The sequence below is a fragment of the Tachysurus vachellii genome, chromosome 1 (assembly GCF_030014155.1).
Source record: "Tachysurus vachellii isolate PV-2020 chromosome 1, HZAU_Pvac_v1, whole genome shotgun sequence".
Taxonomy (NCBI): Eukaryota; Metazoa; Chordata; class Actinopteri; order Siluriformes; family Bagridae; genus Tachysurus; species Tachysurus vachellii.
The window spans coordinates 25,271,949-25,287,874 of record NC_083460.1 but is presented as its reverse complement, the minus strand read 5'-3'; the positions used below and the strand labels follow the sequence as shown (position 1 = coordinate 25,287,874).

The 15,926-nt window shown below is 37.5% G+C and overlaps 2 protein-coding genes across 7 annotated transcripts; one reads left to right on the top strand and one right to left on the bottom strand.

Annotated features, from left to right (window-relative positions):
- Nucleotides 1–2,297: 2,297 nt before the first annotated feature.
- On the top strand, nt 2,298–7,523 carry plekhb2 (pleckstrin homology domain containing, family B (evectins) member 2). Of its 6 annotated transcripts, XM_060879562.1 has the most exons (9): nt 2,298–2,390; nt 2,477–2,521; nt 2,599–2,667; nt 2,852–3,004; nt 3,105–3,207; nt 3,839–3,878; nt 4,111–4,209; nt 4,586–4,664; nt 5,499–7,523. In XM_060879562.1, the coding sequence occupies exons 3-9, from the start codon at nt 2,631–2,633 to the stop codon at nt 5,633–5,635; spliced, it is 648 nt and encodes a 215-aa protein (XP_060735545.1). In that variant the 5' UTR covers nt 2,298–2,390; nt 2,477–2,521; nt 2,599–2,630; the 3' UTR covers nt 5,636–7,523. The 6 variants fall into 6 exon arrangements, with proteins under 6 accessions (XP_060735545.1, XP_060735563.1, XP_060735535.1 ...); XM_060879580.1 differs by having other exon boundaries at nt 2,318–2,521; nt 2,626–2,667; XM_060879552.1 differs by having other exon boundaries at nt 2,319–2,521.
- A 1,883-nt stretch (nt 7,524–9,406) lies between these two features.
- Nucleotides 9,407–15,690, bottom strand: LOC132852369 (vacuolar protein sorting-associated protein 4B-like). The gene is made up of 11 exons (XM_060879540.1): nt 15,474–15,690; nt 14,593–14,704; nt 13,948–14,092; nt 13,807–13,865; nt 13,503–13,622; nt 13,231–13,387; nt 12,906–13,052; nt 12,722–12,805; nt 11,911–12,130; nt 11,116–11,256; nt 9,407–10,553 (listed from the first exon to the last, which is right to left on the bottom strand). The coding sequence occupies exons 1-11, from the start codon at nt 15,492–15,494 to the stop codon at nt 10,452–10,454; spliced, it is 1,308 nt and encodes a 435-aa protein (XP_060735523.1). The 5' UTR covers nt 15,495–15,690; the 3' UTR covers nt 9,407–10,451.
- Nucleotides 15,691–15,926: the final 236 nt, after the last annotated feature.

Sequence of the window (15,926 nt, the reverse complement as noted above, 5' to 3'; positions counted from 1 at the left end):
AGGACGGAATATTAAACAGCCAGTGGAAAGGAAGTGCAGGAATCTCCAGGCACATACTCCATCTGCCAAAGAATTTCCTTTGTTGATTATGATTTCAGACTTTATCACTTGAATCAGTTGTCTCAATCTGCTCTGTGATTTATAGCCATACTTCAGTGGATCTTCTCTAAAATATTGTCAGTCTTGGTGAAAAAAATAAATTCAATGGTTAAAATCAGCAGAATTTTTGGATGATTGAGAAGAAAGTATAACTGATTTTGTGAGCCGAGTCCTGGAGTGAAGCAAAACCAAATGTAACAGAAATCACTGGGCTGGGTCTTGAACTTTGTGTGCAGCCACTGCCAAGGATGCAAAATCTGAGATATCCTCGGCTGAAACCTGAAGCTTTACCGAGAGGCCTCACGCAAAATCACGTTTGTTTTCTCCGCTTCATTTTGAAACAGACTCAACATTCCGTCAACTTTGCTCCACTTAATGTGTCAACTGCCTACTTGTAACAAGAACCAGCCGTGTTCATTCTCCTGTGAAACAGCCACATAAACAGACTCCAACTGCACGGAATTAACTTTTTTTTTTAAATATGTTCACGTACACGTAATAATTACCTGTTAAACAGAAAACCCTCTGCCACTCAAAAAAGATGCACAAAGACAAGGGGGCTTTCAGTATAGCAAAACACTTCTCAGTCACACAATTCATCTGCTCAGATAATCAAGAATGATTAAGATGAAATTCAATCCATTAACCATTGGCTAGACTTAGGTCCATAAACCACTTCAGTCATCTGTCAGCAATAACAAGTATTATGTGTAGATCATGAGATTGATCTTAATTCAGTAACTGAAAACTAGTCTCTTCAGAACATACAACTTTTTTCTTCTAGGATTTATGTTTTTAGACAATTAAATGGTAACGGGTTGTACATTTCTATGGGAGATTTCTTCATGAAGTCTTTCTGATGAACTTCCTTTGAACTTCAAAGTCCAAATATTTGGTAGACATCACAGCTATTAAAAAAGCAATTCAATGAATGATCAGATCTAGAAAATATCACCATTGCCCTAAATGTGTGAAGAAATATTTAATTTCTCCCGTTTGCTTTCTTAGTTGTTTATTGTAACAAGTAATCTCTCACCTAAAATCTTAAAAAGACACAAAAATCTTCATATGCTGGCTTTACACAAAGTCTCAGCCAATTTTATTTAAACATCAGTCTGAATTTGACCATATTGTGAGCCGCATCAAATGCATGGAGCTGTGTTGAAAAACATCACTAATCTAAACATGACCAAGTGTAGAGCATTCGTAGATCCACATTCAGGTTTATTCATATATTCATAGTTTTGTTTTTATATTGATAGATTTTTATTTGAGAAAAAACATACATACATACATACATACAAATCCCAACTGAAGAACTGGATCCAGTTTGAGGCAAAAATTTACAAAAAAAAAAAATAAAAAATTTAAAGTTAGACTTTCATTACTGACACCATAGCTAGTGCAAAACAAAAGAAGCCTTGTAGACTAGCAATCATGTTTTTGCTAATCTTTAAAGGTCATTGCATATGACAGAGGCACCCTAGTCCAAATTCATCCAACATTTTAGTTTAGTAGTTTTAATTTACAATATATTAAACATATCATTATAAAACATGTTTTGTTGATTTTATTTTGTTCGGCCAGTAATATGGAACAGCCCAGCCTTATAAATACTTCAGAAATAAAACAGCTCCACCTAGTGGTAAAAGAATGACATAACTCATGACAAGGCTGGCATTTCAGCTTTTTTTATGTTATATATATTTTTGTATCTATTCCAGGTTCAGCATTTATTCATTATCTATATTAGAACATGTCCTTTAGCGTATCACCCCAAATTATAAAACGTGCCGAGGTGGGAATAACGTTATTACAGCTTGCAAATTACCGCACCTGAAACACAGCTAAATTTAAAAGTGCGTGTACGCGTAAAAGCTGATGGGGCATTTTCAGAGTTCCATTTTCAGAGTAACTTTGTCTCCAACACATGATAATTGTCCCAGCAATGTCTCCATGAGACCTTAGTCCTCTAACATCACCTGAATATATATCGAATAATATAATAATATACTTTTAACTTGGAGCACAAGACAAACATCAACATTTCAAAATAAACACATATAATATGTTTCGGGTGCAGGTTTCCTTTAAACATGTTTATTTTATTTACTGTAGTCTACAGTAAATAACAGTCTGTAGAATGGCAGCAGTTGTCTTATTGCTGGCGGAAGTGAATTCCTGAAACCTCTCGCGCCCCCATAATCAGCTGATGGGACGGTTGGTGGCGATGACGTCACTCGTGTAACCGCCAGGAGTCCTTTACTAGCTCGACAGTTTGAGACCTAACGGTAAAATATTCATTTTTATTCTTCGTGTTGATCTTAAATATATTTCATATTAAGCGATTAACGACTTAAAACGAATCCTTTAAAAGCGAAGTCTGACCATACAAGCCGTTAGTTTCGGCTAGGAAAACAAGGTAAGGTTTGTTTACATCGCACTCATTTATGAAATAAAAGGTACTTGTTTATTTGTTGTTGTTTTTTTTTTGGGCAGTTTTACAGATTATCCCTTTCTTTAAAGAAAGAATGGCGTTTGTTAAATGCGGATGGCTTCACCGCCAGAGTAAGTATATTTTGTCTGTATTTACTGAAGGCGGAATCCGATTTTTCTATATAATCCCTATTTAGGGGCCCTACATAGGGCAGGAAATTCCCATCCATTCTGAACCCTTCTTAGTGAAGTAGACATACATTTGGGATTCAGCCCAGAGACTTTGGGGGAAAATATTGTCAACATTTTCATTTAGGCACCATCTTGCGTCGCTGGAAGAAAAACTGGTTTGACCTTTGGTCAGATGGCCGTCTAATTTTCTATGATGACCAACAACGGCGTGACATGGAGGATGAGATCCATATGAGGGTGGACTGCATTAACATTCGCAATGCCGATGCTTGTCGAGGTCAGTCTTTAATACCGCTGAGAAATTTAACCCTACAATCTATAGATTCGTTATTGATCATTAGGATTTTAACAGTTTCACACCGTGTGTATGTCCTCAGATCTGACGCCTCCTGAGGGAAAAGGCAGAGAAGCCCTTCTTCAAATTGTGTGCCGTGATGGACGCGTTATTAGCCTCTGTGCAGACAGTGCAGATGATGCCCTGTGAGTCAGCTGATTATTAGTGCAATAGAATTTATTCTTCTAGCTGTTAGACCCAAACTAATTACGACGTAGGAACACACAGACAGAGCGACGTACAGTAGGAACACAGACAGAGCGACGTAGGAACACACAGACAGAGCGACGTAGGAACACACAGACAGAGCGACGTAGGAACACACAGACAGAGCGACGTAGGAACACACAGACAGAGCGACGTAGGAACACACAGACAGAGCGACGTAGGAACACACAGACAGAGCGACGTAGGAACACACAGACAGAGCGACGTAGGAACACACAGACAGAGCGACGTAGGAACACACAGACAGAGCGACGTACAGTAGGAACACAGACAGAGCGACGTACAGTAGGAACACACAGACAGAGCGACGTAGGAACACACAGACAGAGCGACGTAGGAACACACAGACAGAGCGACGTAGGAACACACAGACAGAGCGACGTAGGAACACACAGACAGAGCGACGTAGGAACACAGACAGCGACGTAGGAACACAGATTAAGGACTTAGTAAGTAGTTACCTTGTGTTTTAAGACTGAAAACACATGCTGTAACCCAAAGTGTGTGAGCAGTATGAATAATGTTAATGTTTGCTCTCTTTGTTTTCAGGGCCTGGACTGTGGCCTTTCAAGATGCCAGAATCAACACAGTGAGTCACTGCTTACCTAAAGAAGCTTGTCAAGTGTGGAGTACTTAAATCTGTAATCCTCTGTGCTGAGTTCACAAAAGATGGCTCTGTTATGTAGTATAAATATATAAATGGCAGCTTTTGTTACTTCATTCTATAAATGTGCCATATTTAACATGTCCTCCATTTTCCTTTTGGTTATCGTACGAGGTCTAGTAGAGTGATATTTTTTTGTTGTTTATTTCTTTTGCAGGTGGTTGCACCTCCTCAGTTTGGTTTTACCCAGGATGTTATTGCCTCGGCTCCTCCTACTTATGCAGAATTAAACCCTACTCCTCAGGTAGGAGTCAAGGTGACATCCCCATACAATTATTTATGCTTAATTTTAGTAGAAAATAACTAAGTCCAATAGTAATGGAATTATTTGGGGCTGTTATTTTGTCTAAATCTATCTAATATTAATCTTGAATTTTGTATTATATTAATCTTTATATTATTCTTTATAATAACCTTTTGCTCTATGTTTACGTTCTGTAAAGCTGCTTTGAGACAATGCCAATTGTAAAAAGCGCTATACATATAAACTTGAATTGAATTGTTTGCTGTTAGATTCTCTGTTAGTAACTGAAATGTTGTATCTTATAAAACCTTATCTATGTGCTTTTTCTGTAAAAAAAAATAAATAAAAATTTTTCCTTTCCTGACACATTTGCCTCGCCTTTTGCCAGGTATACTACCCGGACCAGTATGGTGGCTATGTCCCTTATCCTCCTCCCCCCTATGCCCCTAATCCTGTGTACTCTGCAGGTAAGCAACAGTATGCATTTGTTTTCCAAGCTAGAGCTGCTGCTGTCACTGAATGCATATATAAACTTGCATTTATTCATTCAACTTGTCATATAGTTTATCATCTGTGCAGGCAAAGTGTATTGCTGACTCAAATTCAGTCAAGACTAATTATTCCAATGATTACATTTTCTTACTTTTTTTGCGCTAACAGTTTTTACAGCGGCAAGATTGGTGTACTTCAGACACTGATAAGCCATAACATTAAAACCACTGACAGGCAAAGTGAATCATTTTATTGGAAGCAGGAAAAGCAGCGACTTTTCCATGGACAAATTGTAACGGGTAGATGACTGGGTCAGAGCGTCTCCAAAACAGCAGGTCTTATTGAGTGTCCCTAATATGCAGTGGATAGTACATACTAAAAGTAGTCCAAGGGAGGACAAATAGTGAATCGGTGACAGGTTCATATTGGCAGACTATATACACCACTCAGTCCTAACATTAAAACAACCTGCTTAATGTTGTGTAGGTCCCCTTTGTGCCACTAAAACAGCTCTGACCTATGAAAGCATGAACTCAGTAACATAATACTTCAGAAGGAACCTTTAAAACCACTGAAAGATGAAGTCATTATTATTGTTTTCTTAATGTTTTGTCTAATCCTTGCATATCAACTTACTTGCGCCTTTATTAGGTACAACATCTTATCGTACTTTTGGAAATTTTATCAGGAACCTCTGCCATACGGGTCACATTATATTCAGTTACTGAATGTAGCCAGTTTGCTACAATTTGTCAGCACTCATGTTTGAGTTGTGCATCGATGGATGTTTTTGTACTTGTGTCCCACAGGAGTGTCCCCTGCACACGAAGTTAACCATGTGATCATTGAGGAGCACCGTCGTAATGATGCAGGAGGTATCGCTTTAGGTGTGCTAACTGGTGCTGCAACTGGATTGGCTATCGGTTCCCTCTTTTCTGTATTTTAATATTCAATCTGTCCCTCTGAGTCCCAACAGAGGATGGACTAGTCTTTTGCTACTACTCTTATCTTTGCTGCACCCCAATGCTATATGTAATTTTTAGATCTAATAGACCTTAACTGTCTAACAGATCACAAGCGCGTCCCCAACACAGCTTCCCCAACACGTTAGACTGTATGAACCAAACCGTCATGGTAGCATTCATAGCTTGGTGTTGGTGAGTTTCTCACCTGTACATTGTGAAATAAAATGAAGTGGTTGTGAACTGAGATAGTGCTGAACGGGCGTTAGGGTGGTTGCAATGAAAATTGGTGTCACCTGCTTAGATTGCTTTGTAGGCTATACACAGTGAAATGAAATATGACTGGTGATTCCTTTTCATTATGATGGCTTAAAAAGTTTGTATGCCATTGTATTATTTTTTTTTTCTCCCTGAGTCATTGGGATGTTTGATCAGACTGGCCAAACATTACATGACATTTGCTTGGAGGTTAAGACTAACTCTAGGTTTGACATGCATAATCAATCGATGATTCCTGTTCCTGAAACTACAAAGTGATCAGTGTGTGGAAACCATTAACTTTATTTCGGCACAGGTCAGCGGTGGCCTTATTTGGGATGCTTTAAGACATGCACATACTTCCATTGTGGCCTTACAAGGAGACCAAGGAATCCAACAAGCAGACATGATGCTATAAATGCTGAAATATTTTGAGATTTTTTTCAAGTTAAGAAGTGAATTAAAAAATCATGGAATGGACATGACCCAGTATTTTGTGTTGAATTAGTTTGGAGGGTAAATGCAGTCTACTATACTCAGTTATCTGTTAACGCAAACAGTAACTCATTAATTCATCGTGTATTAGGTAATCACTTGCCTTACTCCAAATCAAGTGATTTACATAGCAGTATGCGTTTTATTTTCCTTTCCTTATGAACTGATAAACACTGCCACCACAGTCAGAAAATACACCCGTTGAATGAAGCTCCACACCAGAACCCACAAATTCCATAGGAGCAATGATGTTTAATGTATTTTAGAATATCAGAGAAGCACTCCAGGTTTGCACTGGTGTTAGAGCATTTTTCTCTTTCTGGCTTTAGCTTTACTCTTCAGTGTGATTTTCAGTGTATTCTACACTTCTAAGGTGTTCATTCTGAAGAACTTAAAAAGCCGTTAATAATAATACCAGAATTTCTGATATTTGTCTCTTTTATGGAAAATAATTTTTAAACAGCTTCTTTCAGTTTCAGTGCTATTTATTTGGTTTGGATTTGTGGAGAATGTCTTTTAATGCCTTTTTGTGTTTCTACATTATTTATTTTTATTAATTGTTTTGTGAAGAAAAAGGAATGAAGCAGCACCTATTAACACACAACACAAAATGGGTGAAAATATGCTCTTTGAGTAATATCCAAGGAATTTGACCTCCCAAAATAAAGCTCATGGTGTACACAGGGCATTGGATTTTTACATTTTCTTCTAGTCAGATTTCCATTAGATAAACTGTAGCATCAATTATGGTCTATGTTAGACCATATTAGTCTTTGACTACATTTAACATCTGAACTTGAACGCTATACTTTTTGTTTACATTTGTTACATACTGTATGTTTAATTGGGTGTAAATTGAGGTCATTATTTTTAATAAAATTCCTTTCAATATTTTAGCACATTTTGATTGTTAAAGATATTGAACCAATACCTAAAACATATAGATCTAATTATATTTCGAGGATCCTTTTTTTTGTTGTTGTCAATTTATATGTATGTAACTTTTATTCTCTTACTCTTGGTCCAATATTATACCTGCACATACACTATTTGTTGCTAAACCAGTTTGCCTTTCTGTGTTATACTATCATGAATTTAATTAAAGCAAGTGACAACTGATTTACAGTGTACATGTTCTCAATGAACCAATGTTCTTCCAGCATTATTAGTTTTTAAAAATGACCTTTCTGTAATGTCATAGACCTGAAATGTGTCACTGATTATTATGACATTATTTTGATTTCATCTAGTCCTAGAAATCTGGGTTTTCACAAATCCAGGCATGTATACTTACATAAGTCTAAAATATTTCTTTCAGAAACAAATCTTTCCATGTGTAATGACCGTAAACAGATTGTCAGTTTATGACAATATTGTCTATACTCTATTTAGTGTGGTTTGGGATGATATCTTAAAGTCCATTACAGTTGCATTACAGAATGCATTTTCACAAACTTTCACTAATTCCCTGAGACACACCCATCTCATAAGGAGGACATTCTCTATTAGTTTCTTTTTGGATAGCAAATCAGGAAATAAACTGAGTTTGACCTGAATCCGTTAAACAGAAGACAGTATATACAGCACAAAAGGTGAGAAGACACTACCATAGGTGTATTACATTTTCACCATTATGTACTATCTTACTTTAGAATTTATAATGTGATTCATTCATTCATTTTCTACCGCTTATCCCAACTTCTCGGGTCACGGGGAGCCTGTGCCTATCTCAGGCGTCATCGGGCATGAAGGCAGGATACACCCTGGACGGAGTGCCAACCCATCGCAGGGCACACACACACACACTCATTCACTCACGCACTACGGACAATTTTTCCAGAGATGCCAATCAACCTACCATGCATGTCTTTGGACCGGGGGAGGAAACCGGAGTACCCGGAGGAAACCCCCGAGGCACGGGGAGAAAATGCAAACTCCACACACACAAGGCGGAGGCGGGAATCGAACCCCCAACCCTGGAGGTGTGAGGCAAACGTGCTAACCACTAAGCCACCGTGCCCCCCCTTTATAATGTGATGTTGCTTAATATAGTGTGCCATGGGATGCGGTAACTTAGTGGTTAAGGTGTTAGACTACTGATTGAAAGGTTGTGAGTTCAAATCCCAGGGCCACCAAGCTGCCACTGCTGGGCCCCTGAGCAAGGCCCTTATCCCTCAATAACTCAGCTGTACAAATGAGCTAAATGTAAGTCGCTTTGGATAAGAGCATCTGCCAAATGCTGTAAATGGTACATAACATATACATAACTATATATAGACATGTCTTAATTATAATGTGCTAATACTATATCTACTAATATTTCTCAAGTTTTCTTTTCATGCACAGGGATGCAAAGTATGCAAATGGCTATACGTACAGTAAAGTCGAACCTTCAGTATGTACAGTATAGATAAAAACAGGCGCTTTTACTAAAGCTGATTTTGATATGCATGGCGAGATGAATATCCATTACAAATATCAAACCGTGTCGATGTACAATCCATTGTAAGACTGTGTGTAAATCAGCTGTTTACATTGCAATTAAATGTTTGTGTAACAGACATTGTGTAAATGTGAAACGGAGGTGTGTGCTGGCAGCTAATTATGTGCAGTTATGCTTTAGTTGAGTTAATGTGAGAGGTGGGAGGTTGAGAGGTTGTCTGAACAGGGTAGGGAGAAAAAAATGTTTTGATGTCTGATTTACCCGTCATTCAGATACAGGAGTGTGTTAGGGCTATAAGAGACTGGGTCAAGCATGAGAGTAAAGTTGTGCTGACTGTCCATTTTTTTGTATGGACAGACTGCAAAACACAAACACACGCGAAAACAAAAAGTCTGCAAGCCTATACACTGTTCTGATATTGCACACATAATTAAACATACAAATATCAGTAATGTCTTAAGCAGTATGAAAGCTACAGTCATTAATGTAAGAAAACTGGACATACATATTAGCACATACACTTGTTTGTCAAATTACAAAGAACACTTAAATGTTGCTATACTTATTGAACATTTATTTGCAAACATGAGATACAGGTGACTTTGTGCACAGTAGCAAACCAAAGACCTTCAATTTCCCTATCTGTCACTATAAAGAACCGCTATCCTAAATGTACTCATGTGAAGTGGTAGTTCTGTGGTTAAAGTGTTGGACTACTGCGTGAAAGCTAGCAAGTTCAAATCCCAGGACCGCCAGTTGCTAAGCCCTTGAGCAGGACTCTTATTGTTCAACTGCTCAGTTGTATAACTGTAAGTTGCTTCTGATAGGAGTGTCTGCCAAATGCTTTAAATAACTGTATTTCTATAGCCAATGTTTACATCTTTATCTATTGGATCTAAACTTTGTTGCTCTGTACAGAGCTCTACAAGGACAGTCTATAGTCAATAGTGAAATAGTAGTGAGGAGGTGAACCCCAGACACACATACACGTTTCTTAAATCACTGCTGTTTTGGAAGTTGTGTCTCATGTCACTTAAACCCAAATATTCAAACTTTTTCATTTATATTCTTCAAAATCTGTAAAAATAAAAAATTGGAGGCTAAAGTTAATTGCCATCATCTGGCCAAACATATTTATGATACTTATTCTTTCTTTGCACTTGACTGAGTGACTCCTGCGACTTTGTTTGGCCCACATGGCCTGAGTCCCCATGTACCTCTATGACAAAATGAATGGGATATAAGGTAATAAAATGTCCAGTGAGTATTAACATAGAATTCCTAATTAAACTAGCAATCAAGTGCATGTCCAATACGTATACATTAGATGCAAATACTGCAGAAATAAAAGACGTTAGCAAGTACCCACTCACAGCTTAATATAACTCCCACATACAATAAATAAGATCTCAGTTCCATGGTCACACCATATTAAGTAGGTAAACAGTTCAACAAGCTACATTAATATAGCTTTCTATTCCAAGTTTATTAAAGAGTATCGATTTAAGAATAAACTCTGAGTACAAAAATAAAATGGAATAAAAAGCATAGTACAAAGGTTCTTGTTTTTTTTTTTTTTTTTGTATATTATGGTTGCTTTGCAGTTAGCCTTCTTGGCCAAAGTCCTCAGTAAACTTCACCAGCTTCTTCAGGTCTTCATCATTCACAGTGGGCTTGTTTTTTTCCAGCGACCTGAGCATGTCCTCCTGGAGACCAGACACACACACATACAAAATACATAAATAACTGCATAAATGAGCACTGCATTCTTCTAGCATTACTGCTGAATGTGTTTGCAGGTTCTGTGGACATGGGTGTGATATATCTCAATATCTTGGTCCAATTTCACATAATGTATAGTTCCATCTAAATTCTAGAAACAATTAACTACTCATTCTTGAGATATTGTATCAGACATCGAACGCGAATCTTGGACGGACGCACAGACGGACAGAGCGATGGACAATCTGAAATATAAGCTCTCCACCACTTAATAGTGAAGGTTTAGTATAAAACTAATATTATAAATTTAGTATAAGTCCAACTATCTGTCACTCCTACACTATTATTGCTCATAGTGGTCATCTTCATACTACTTGTTTGCATAAAGTTAAACATAGTGCTGAATTATGGTGCTACAAACTTTCATCCCAGATATGGGAATATATCTTAGGTTTTATATACATCGCTAGAAGACACTATAAGCTCATGTGCTGCTGATGCTCAGGATTGCACTGAGTTACAGTATGCATTGAATCTCATCCACACCATGCTGACGATGGGCTCCAGCAGTTTATCAGCCTCCACATCTACCCACGTCATGTTTACTGCGTTTGGGTCACTTGGAGAGCAAGGTGTCAGTAGATCATCCTCGGATACCTCCTGTTTGTTCCATGGTTTTCCACGGACCTGTACATGAAAAAGAAGGTATTAGAGAAATCTACAAGTTGATGATCATAATTCAGAAACATAGGCATGTCATTTTATATGTCAGCTCAGATCGCACCCCAAAATTCAGGCACAAAAGAACTACACAATCTATGAGTCTATCTATGAGTCTATTTATGCTCATTGTAGAGTTTATTTCATTACCCAGCTGTTAGGTAGTTTAGCTGGAGAATGTTAACGAGCCTGTGACAGGTTGTGTGTGTGTGTGTGTACTGAGTGTATGCTCTGCCTCTACTTTTGCTTACACTATCCATATTTTCTGTGTATGACAAAATATACAAATTACATAACATGGAAAACACAGACTGGATAATTGAAATACACATCAGAAGCTACCAGGGGTGATTGTTTTGCTCTCTGCACTGTATTTTATATCCATTATAATCAAAGTTTCCTTTGGAGGAAATAAAGCAAATAATTACTTCATCAGTGTGTGTGAATAGTTGGTTAAGTAAATGCTTTGAGGAAACTGCGCTCTGAATAATTAGCATGTAGATACATTGTTAAACAGTCTCATTTTTCACCATTAATGCATTAATTTGCCTTAAAAATGATCAGGGTCTAAAATTGAGAAACATGATTTCAGGCTTCTCTGAATCAGACATCCTCTCCCACCTTTTTGAAGTGAGTGGCTGACTGAACTTTGCGGATGGGCTGCATGAGAGCGTCCCTGACAATGATGCTGATGTCGGCACCTGAATAGTGCTTGGTCTTCTGTCCCAGCGTAATGAAGTCTTTTTCAGTGAGGCTGGTGGGGGTTGTACCGAGGTTGAGCTTGAACATGAATGATCTTGCGTGTTCCTCAGGGAGTGGGATGTAAATACGTTTCTCAAACCTGAGCCATACAAACACAGTAGGGATGTACAAAGTCTAGAATCAGTATAGAAATGCAGGATCTTATATAATCTAGTACAGCTTATAAACCGTAAAGATGCTCTGTTTCTGATTTCCAATAAAAGACTATATGCAAATTTCAACCTTGCTTTCTTTTACTGGATGCTGAAGTTTTATACTTAAAAACTGACTGTCCTTTATAAACATTAAACAGCCTTTCAACACACTAAGTATTGTTTTCTTTTACTCTCCTACACCTTTATACTGTAATGAGTTATAATCCCTATAACTGGTTTCAGGCAGAAGACGATACCCTCATTGATATCTTCATTCAGTGTCGTATGTGACAGTTTATTTCTTGCTAATTGTCACCTCTGGCTTGTTCATTATGGATCAAAACCAACATCTGGATTCCTGTTACGTTATTTATAAATTTACAAATGAGATTGTTGGTCAACTAGTTCATGAAATGTAATATCAAAATGTATAATTGTAACGATTATAAAACCCTTAATATGTTTAAGGTTCTTGATAAAACTGGAATCTAAAATTGTAAAGGAAATGGAAAGAAATAAATGAATATGATACATGCCTTCTTCTGATGGCAGAATCTAGAGTCCATGGTATATTGGTTGCTCCGAGAACCAGAATTCCCTCATTATCATTTCCAACACCTATGGTTACAGAAAAACAACAACAATAAAACAAAACAAAATTAGTCATGCAATATTTTCTATCACTGAACACCAGCCCTGTGCCCAGCCCTTAACTCCCCTTGCATCTGAACCAGGAACTCTGTCTTTATTCGGCGAGCTGCTTCGCTCTCGTTATCACTCCTGGAGCCGCACAGCGAGTCAATCTCGTCAATGAAGATGATGGATGGTTTGTTTTGTCGAGCCAAACTAAACAGGTTCTTCACCAATCTGGTGCAGGAGAAAGCATTAATTATTTAGAACTGTGTTTCATGTACCACTACAATTGGATTTCAGGCCCAGGCTCATACATACTGGAAAACACTTTACTATATAATATTCAGGTTGCAGTGTTTGTGCCATGCTACTTAAACACACAGCATTCATCAGGTGCAGCAACAGGACTTACTTCTCACTCTCACCAAGCCATTTGGACACCAAATCAGAGGAGGAGATGGAGAAGAAGGTTGAGTTGTTGGCCTCAGTAGCTACTGCTTTAGCTAGGTATGATTTCCCTGTACCTGGAGGGCCAAAAAGCAAGATCCCTCTCCATGGAGTTCTTTTTCCTGGGAGTAAGAGATTGTATGGTTTTAATGTCATTTTCACTCATAATTTAAAAAAAGAAAAAAAAGAAAGGCAGAGGTAGAGCAACCTTACAGACTCTCACTGTTTCTTTAGTACCTGTGAAAAGGTGAGGGAATTTAATGGGTAGAATGACCGCCTCTTTCAGTGCCTCTTTGGCTCCTTCTAAGCCAGCAACATCATCCCACTTAATATTTGGCTTCTCCATGACAATGGCACCTGTAAAAGTGAAAAATATCTAATATCTACACGCAGCACATTCCTTATTAACGTAACACTGCAACATTTCATAATAAAGTTGAGGAACACAACAAAATTAGAAATCTGTGTTTGTTTAAAGCCTCTGGTTAAAACAAAACTAACCGTAATAAAATATTGAAAGCATCTAAAAAAATGTTCACACCTTGAAGTTGATTCTGAAATTTCTTCTTCTCTGAATTATCACCGTCATCACTCTCATTCCTGTTAAAATACATTCTGGTTAAATTAATAGCTTACTGATCCTCTTGGTAGTACATCAGCTGGGTTGTGCAGCAAAACTGACCCTTTGTCGCTGGACTCTTTCACAGGTTTGGCAGGTGGCTGCTTTTCCGCCTTTTTTAGATATTCTTTCAGCTGCTCGGCTCTGTCCAGATATTCTGCACACTTCGCCCTTATGCTTTGCTTGGCCTTTTCACCCTGAGCATCATCTGCAGGACAGAACACAGTCTAATACCACATGTAAAATTCCACAGATGAAAGATAAAGGACTGCATTCAGGTGAATAATCAGTTTGTAATCTAGGAGCTGGTGTACACCTGGCTGCTTCCTGCTTGTAACTGGGTTGCATCCTGAGAAGATTTTAAACTCATGAATATAATTTTGTTGTAATGTTGACACAGACTATGTAAATCAGTTTAGAAAGCTTGATAATCAGCTTCATGTTTCCAAAAAAAGAAGAAAAATCAGTCATGAATCATTATGATGTACTGTATCAAGGGACATCAGTGGGGACCTGTGTTTAGACTTAGAAAGTGAAATATGTAGTGCAGAATATACACTAGTCTGTGTTCTGCTTGAGAAATACACATGATGCTTATGTGGTTATTTGTGTTCAAAATAAAGTCACAGCTTTAGACATCAAAACTTTTAGATAAATACACAGTCAAGCTAATGTTAAAAATCTTAATGTACACAGTGTTTCACTTACACTTCACCACATGTAGAAAGTATTGAATTGAATGCTCATAGAGGCGCAAAGCTTCCTTGTAGTTTTTGGCTTTGTCCTCCTCCGAAGCCTTGGTGGCCAAGTCAATGGCTTTCTATTGCACAATAAAGGAAGAGCTTTTTTTAGGAAGTTCATTCTTAGGATTGATTTAACTTTTATTTAGTGCGGAAAAACGTATAAAAAATGTCAAGCGATATCTGTAATAATTATTTCAGGGTCGCTTCAGAGTCTCACTGGATCTCATGTCCCCAAACTAGGACTAACGACTGATTCTAAATTATCCAAGTATTCACTGATTACTACTGATAATGAATGAATTATTATGGATTATAAATTAACCTACAATTCAATCGAATCACTGCAGATTCAGTGGTATCTTCAAACATCTTGAACCTTCTGAAAGCCTTGTTTTGTGTGACTGCCGTGATATGTTGAAATTATGTTAAAAACACAAGCTGACTCTAGAATATGGCTCTATTTGGTTGTGAAAAGAAAAAAAAAAATCTAGGACTGGTTTGACAAGTTTGGACACACTGTCACAACATACCAGAACACAGAACACACATATAGAAATAAAAATAACTCATCCTCAAGTTTGTTCATGGGAAAAGTTTGGACCAGAAAGATGTCATGACGCATGGACTAAAAGAATATATTTCAATGATAACGAAAATAATAATAATAAAAAAAAAAAAAAAAAAAAAAAAAAAAAAAAAAACACACACACAACTAACTTCCTGCTAATTCTAATGAAATGTAATTCCAACTAAACCATAAGAAATCGATTATAAGTTTAATGAATCGAAATCTTCCACGTTGATTTTATTAGTACACAATAAACTGATCCTGATAAAGAGACTTACCTGTAAATTACTATTAGCCATATAGCAGTCGTTATCTTTCCTCTCTATAAATACTGAACATACGGTTTGAACATATGATATGTTTTCTTGCTGCTACATTCTTCAAATCTCAGTAATAAACTGGCGAAAATGTTAATTTAAACGTTTTATAATCTTTAGCGTCTTCTCTCTGTACGCCTATTTCCCCAGTCTGTATTGTTTGTGTACTTCCGCTAAGAATGGTTTTCATGACGCCACACAAAACGAGCCAATTGGAGTTAAGCACCTAATCTGACGTCAGAAATAGCTTCTTCAAACAAAACATTATTTTATATTTCAATCATACGCCCTTATCCAGACCCACTTACATTTTTTATTTCATTATTTTATACAAATGAGGGTTAAGGGCCTTGCTCAAGGGCCCAGCAGTGGCAGCCTGGTGGACGTGGGAATCGAACTCACAACCTTCCACTA

Bases quoted from the DNA above. Each gene is read 5' to 3' on its own strand.
- plekhb2 (XM_060879562.1), top strand. From the start codon at position 2,631: ATGGCGTTTGTTAAATGCGGATGGCTTCACCGCCAGA. The intron at 2,668-2,851 runs GTAAGTATATTT...ATTTTCATTTAG, and splicing joins CGGATGGCTTCACCGCCAGA to GCACCATCTTGCGTCGCTGG. The intron at 4,665-5,498 runs GTAAGCAACAGT...TGTGTCCCACAG, and splicing joins TAATCCTGTGTACTCTGCAG to GAGTGTCCCCTGCACACGAA.
- LOC132852369 (XM_060879540.1), bottom strand. From the start codon at position 15,494: ATGGCTAATAGTAATTTACAG. The intron at 14,093-14,592 runs GTAAGTGAAACA...TCTGTCCTGCAG, and splicing joins CTTTCTACATGTGGTGAAGT to ATGATGCTCAGGGTGAAAAG. The intron at 10,554-11,115 runs GTGTGGATGAGA...TCTGGTCTCCAG, and splicing joins TGGAGCCCATCGTCAGCATG to GAGGACATGCTCAGGTCGCT.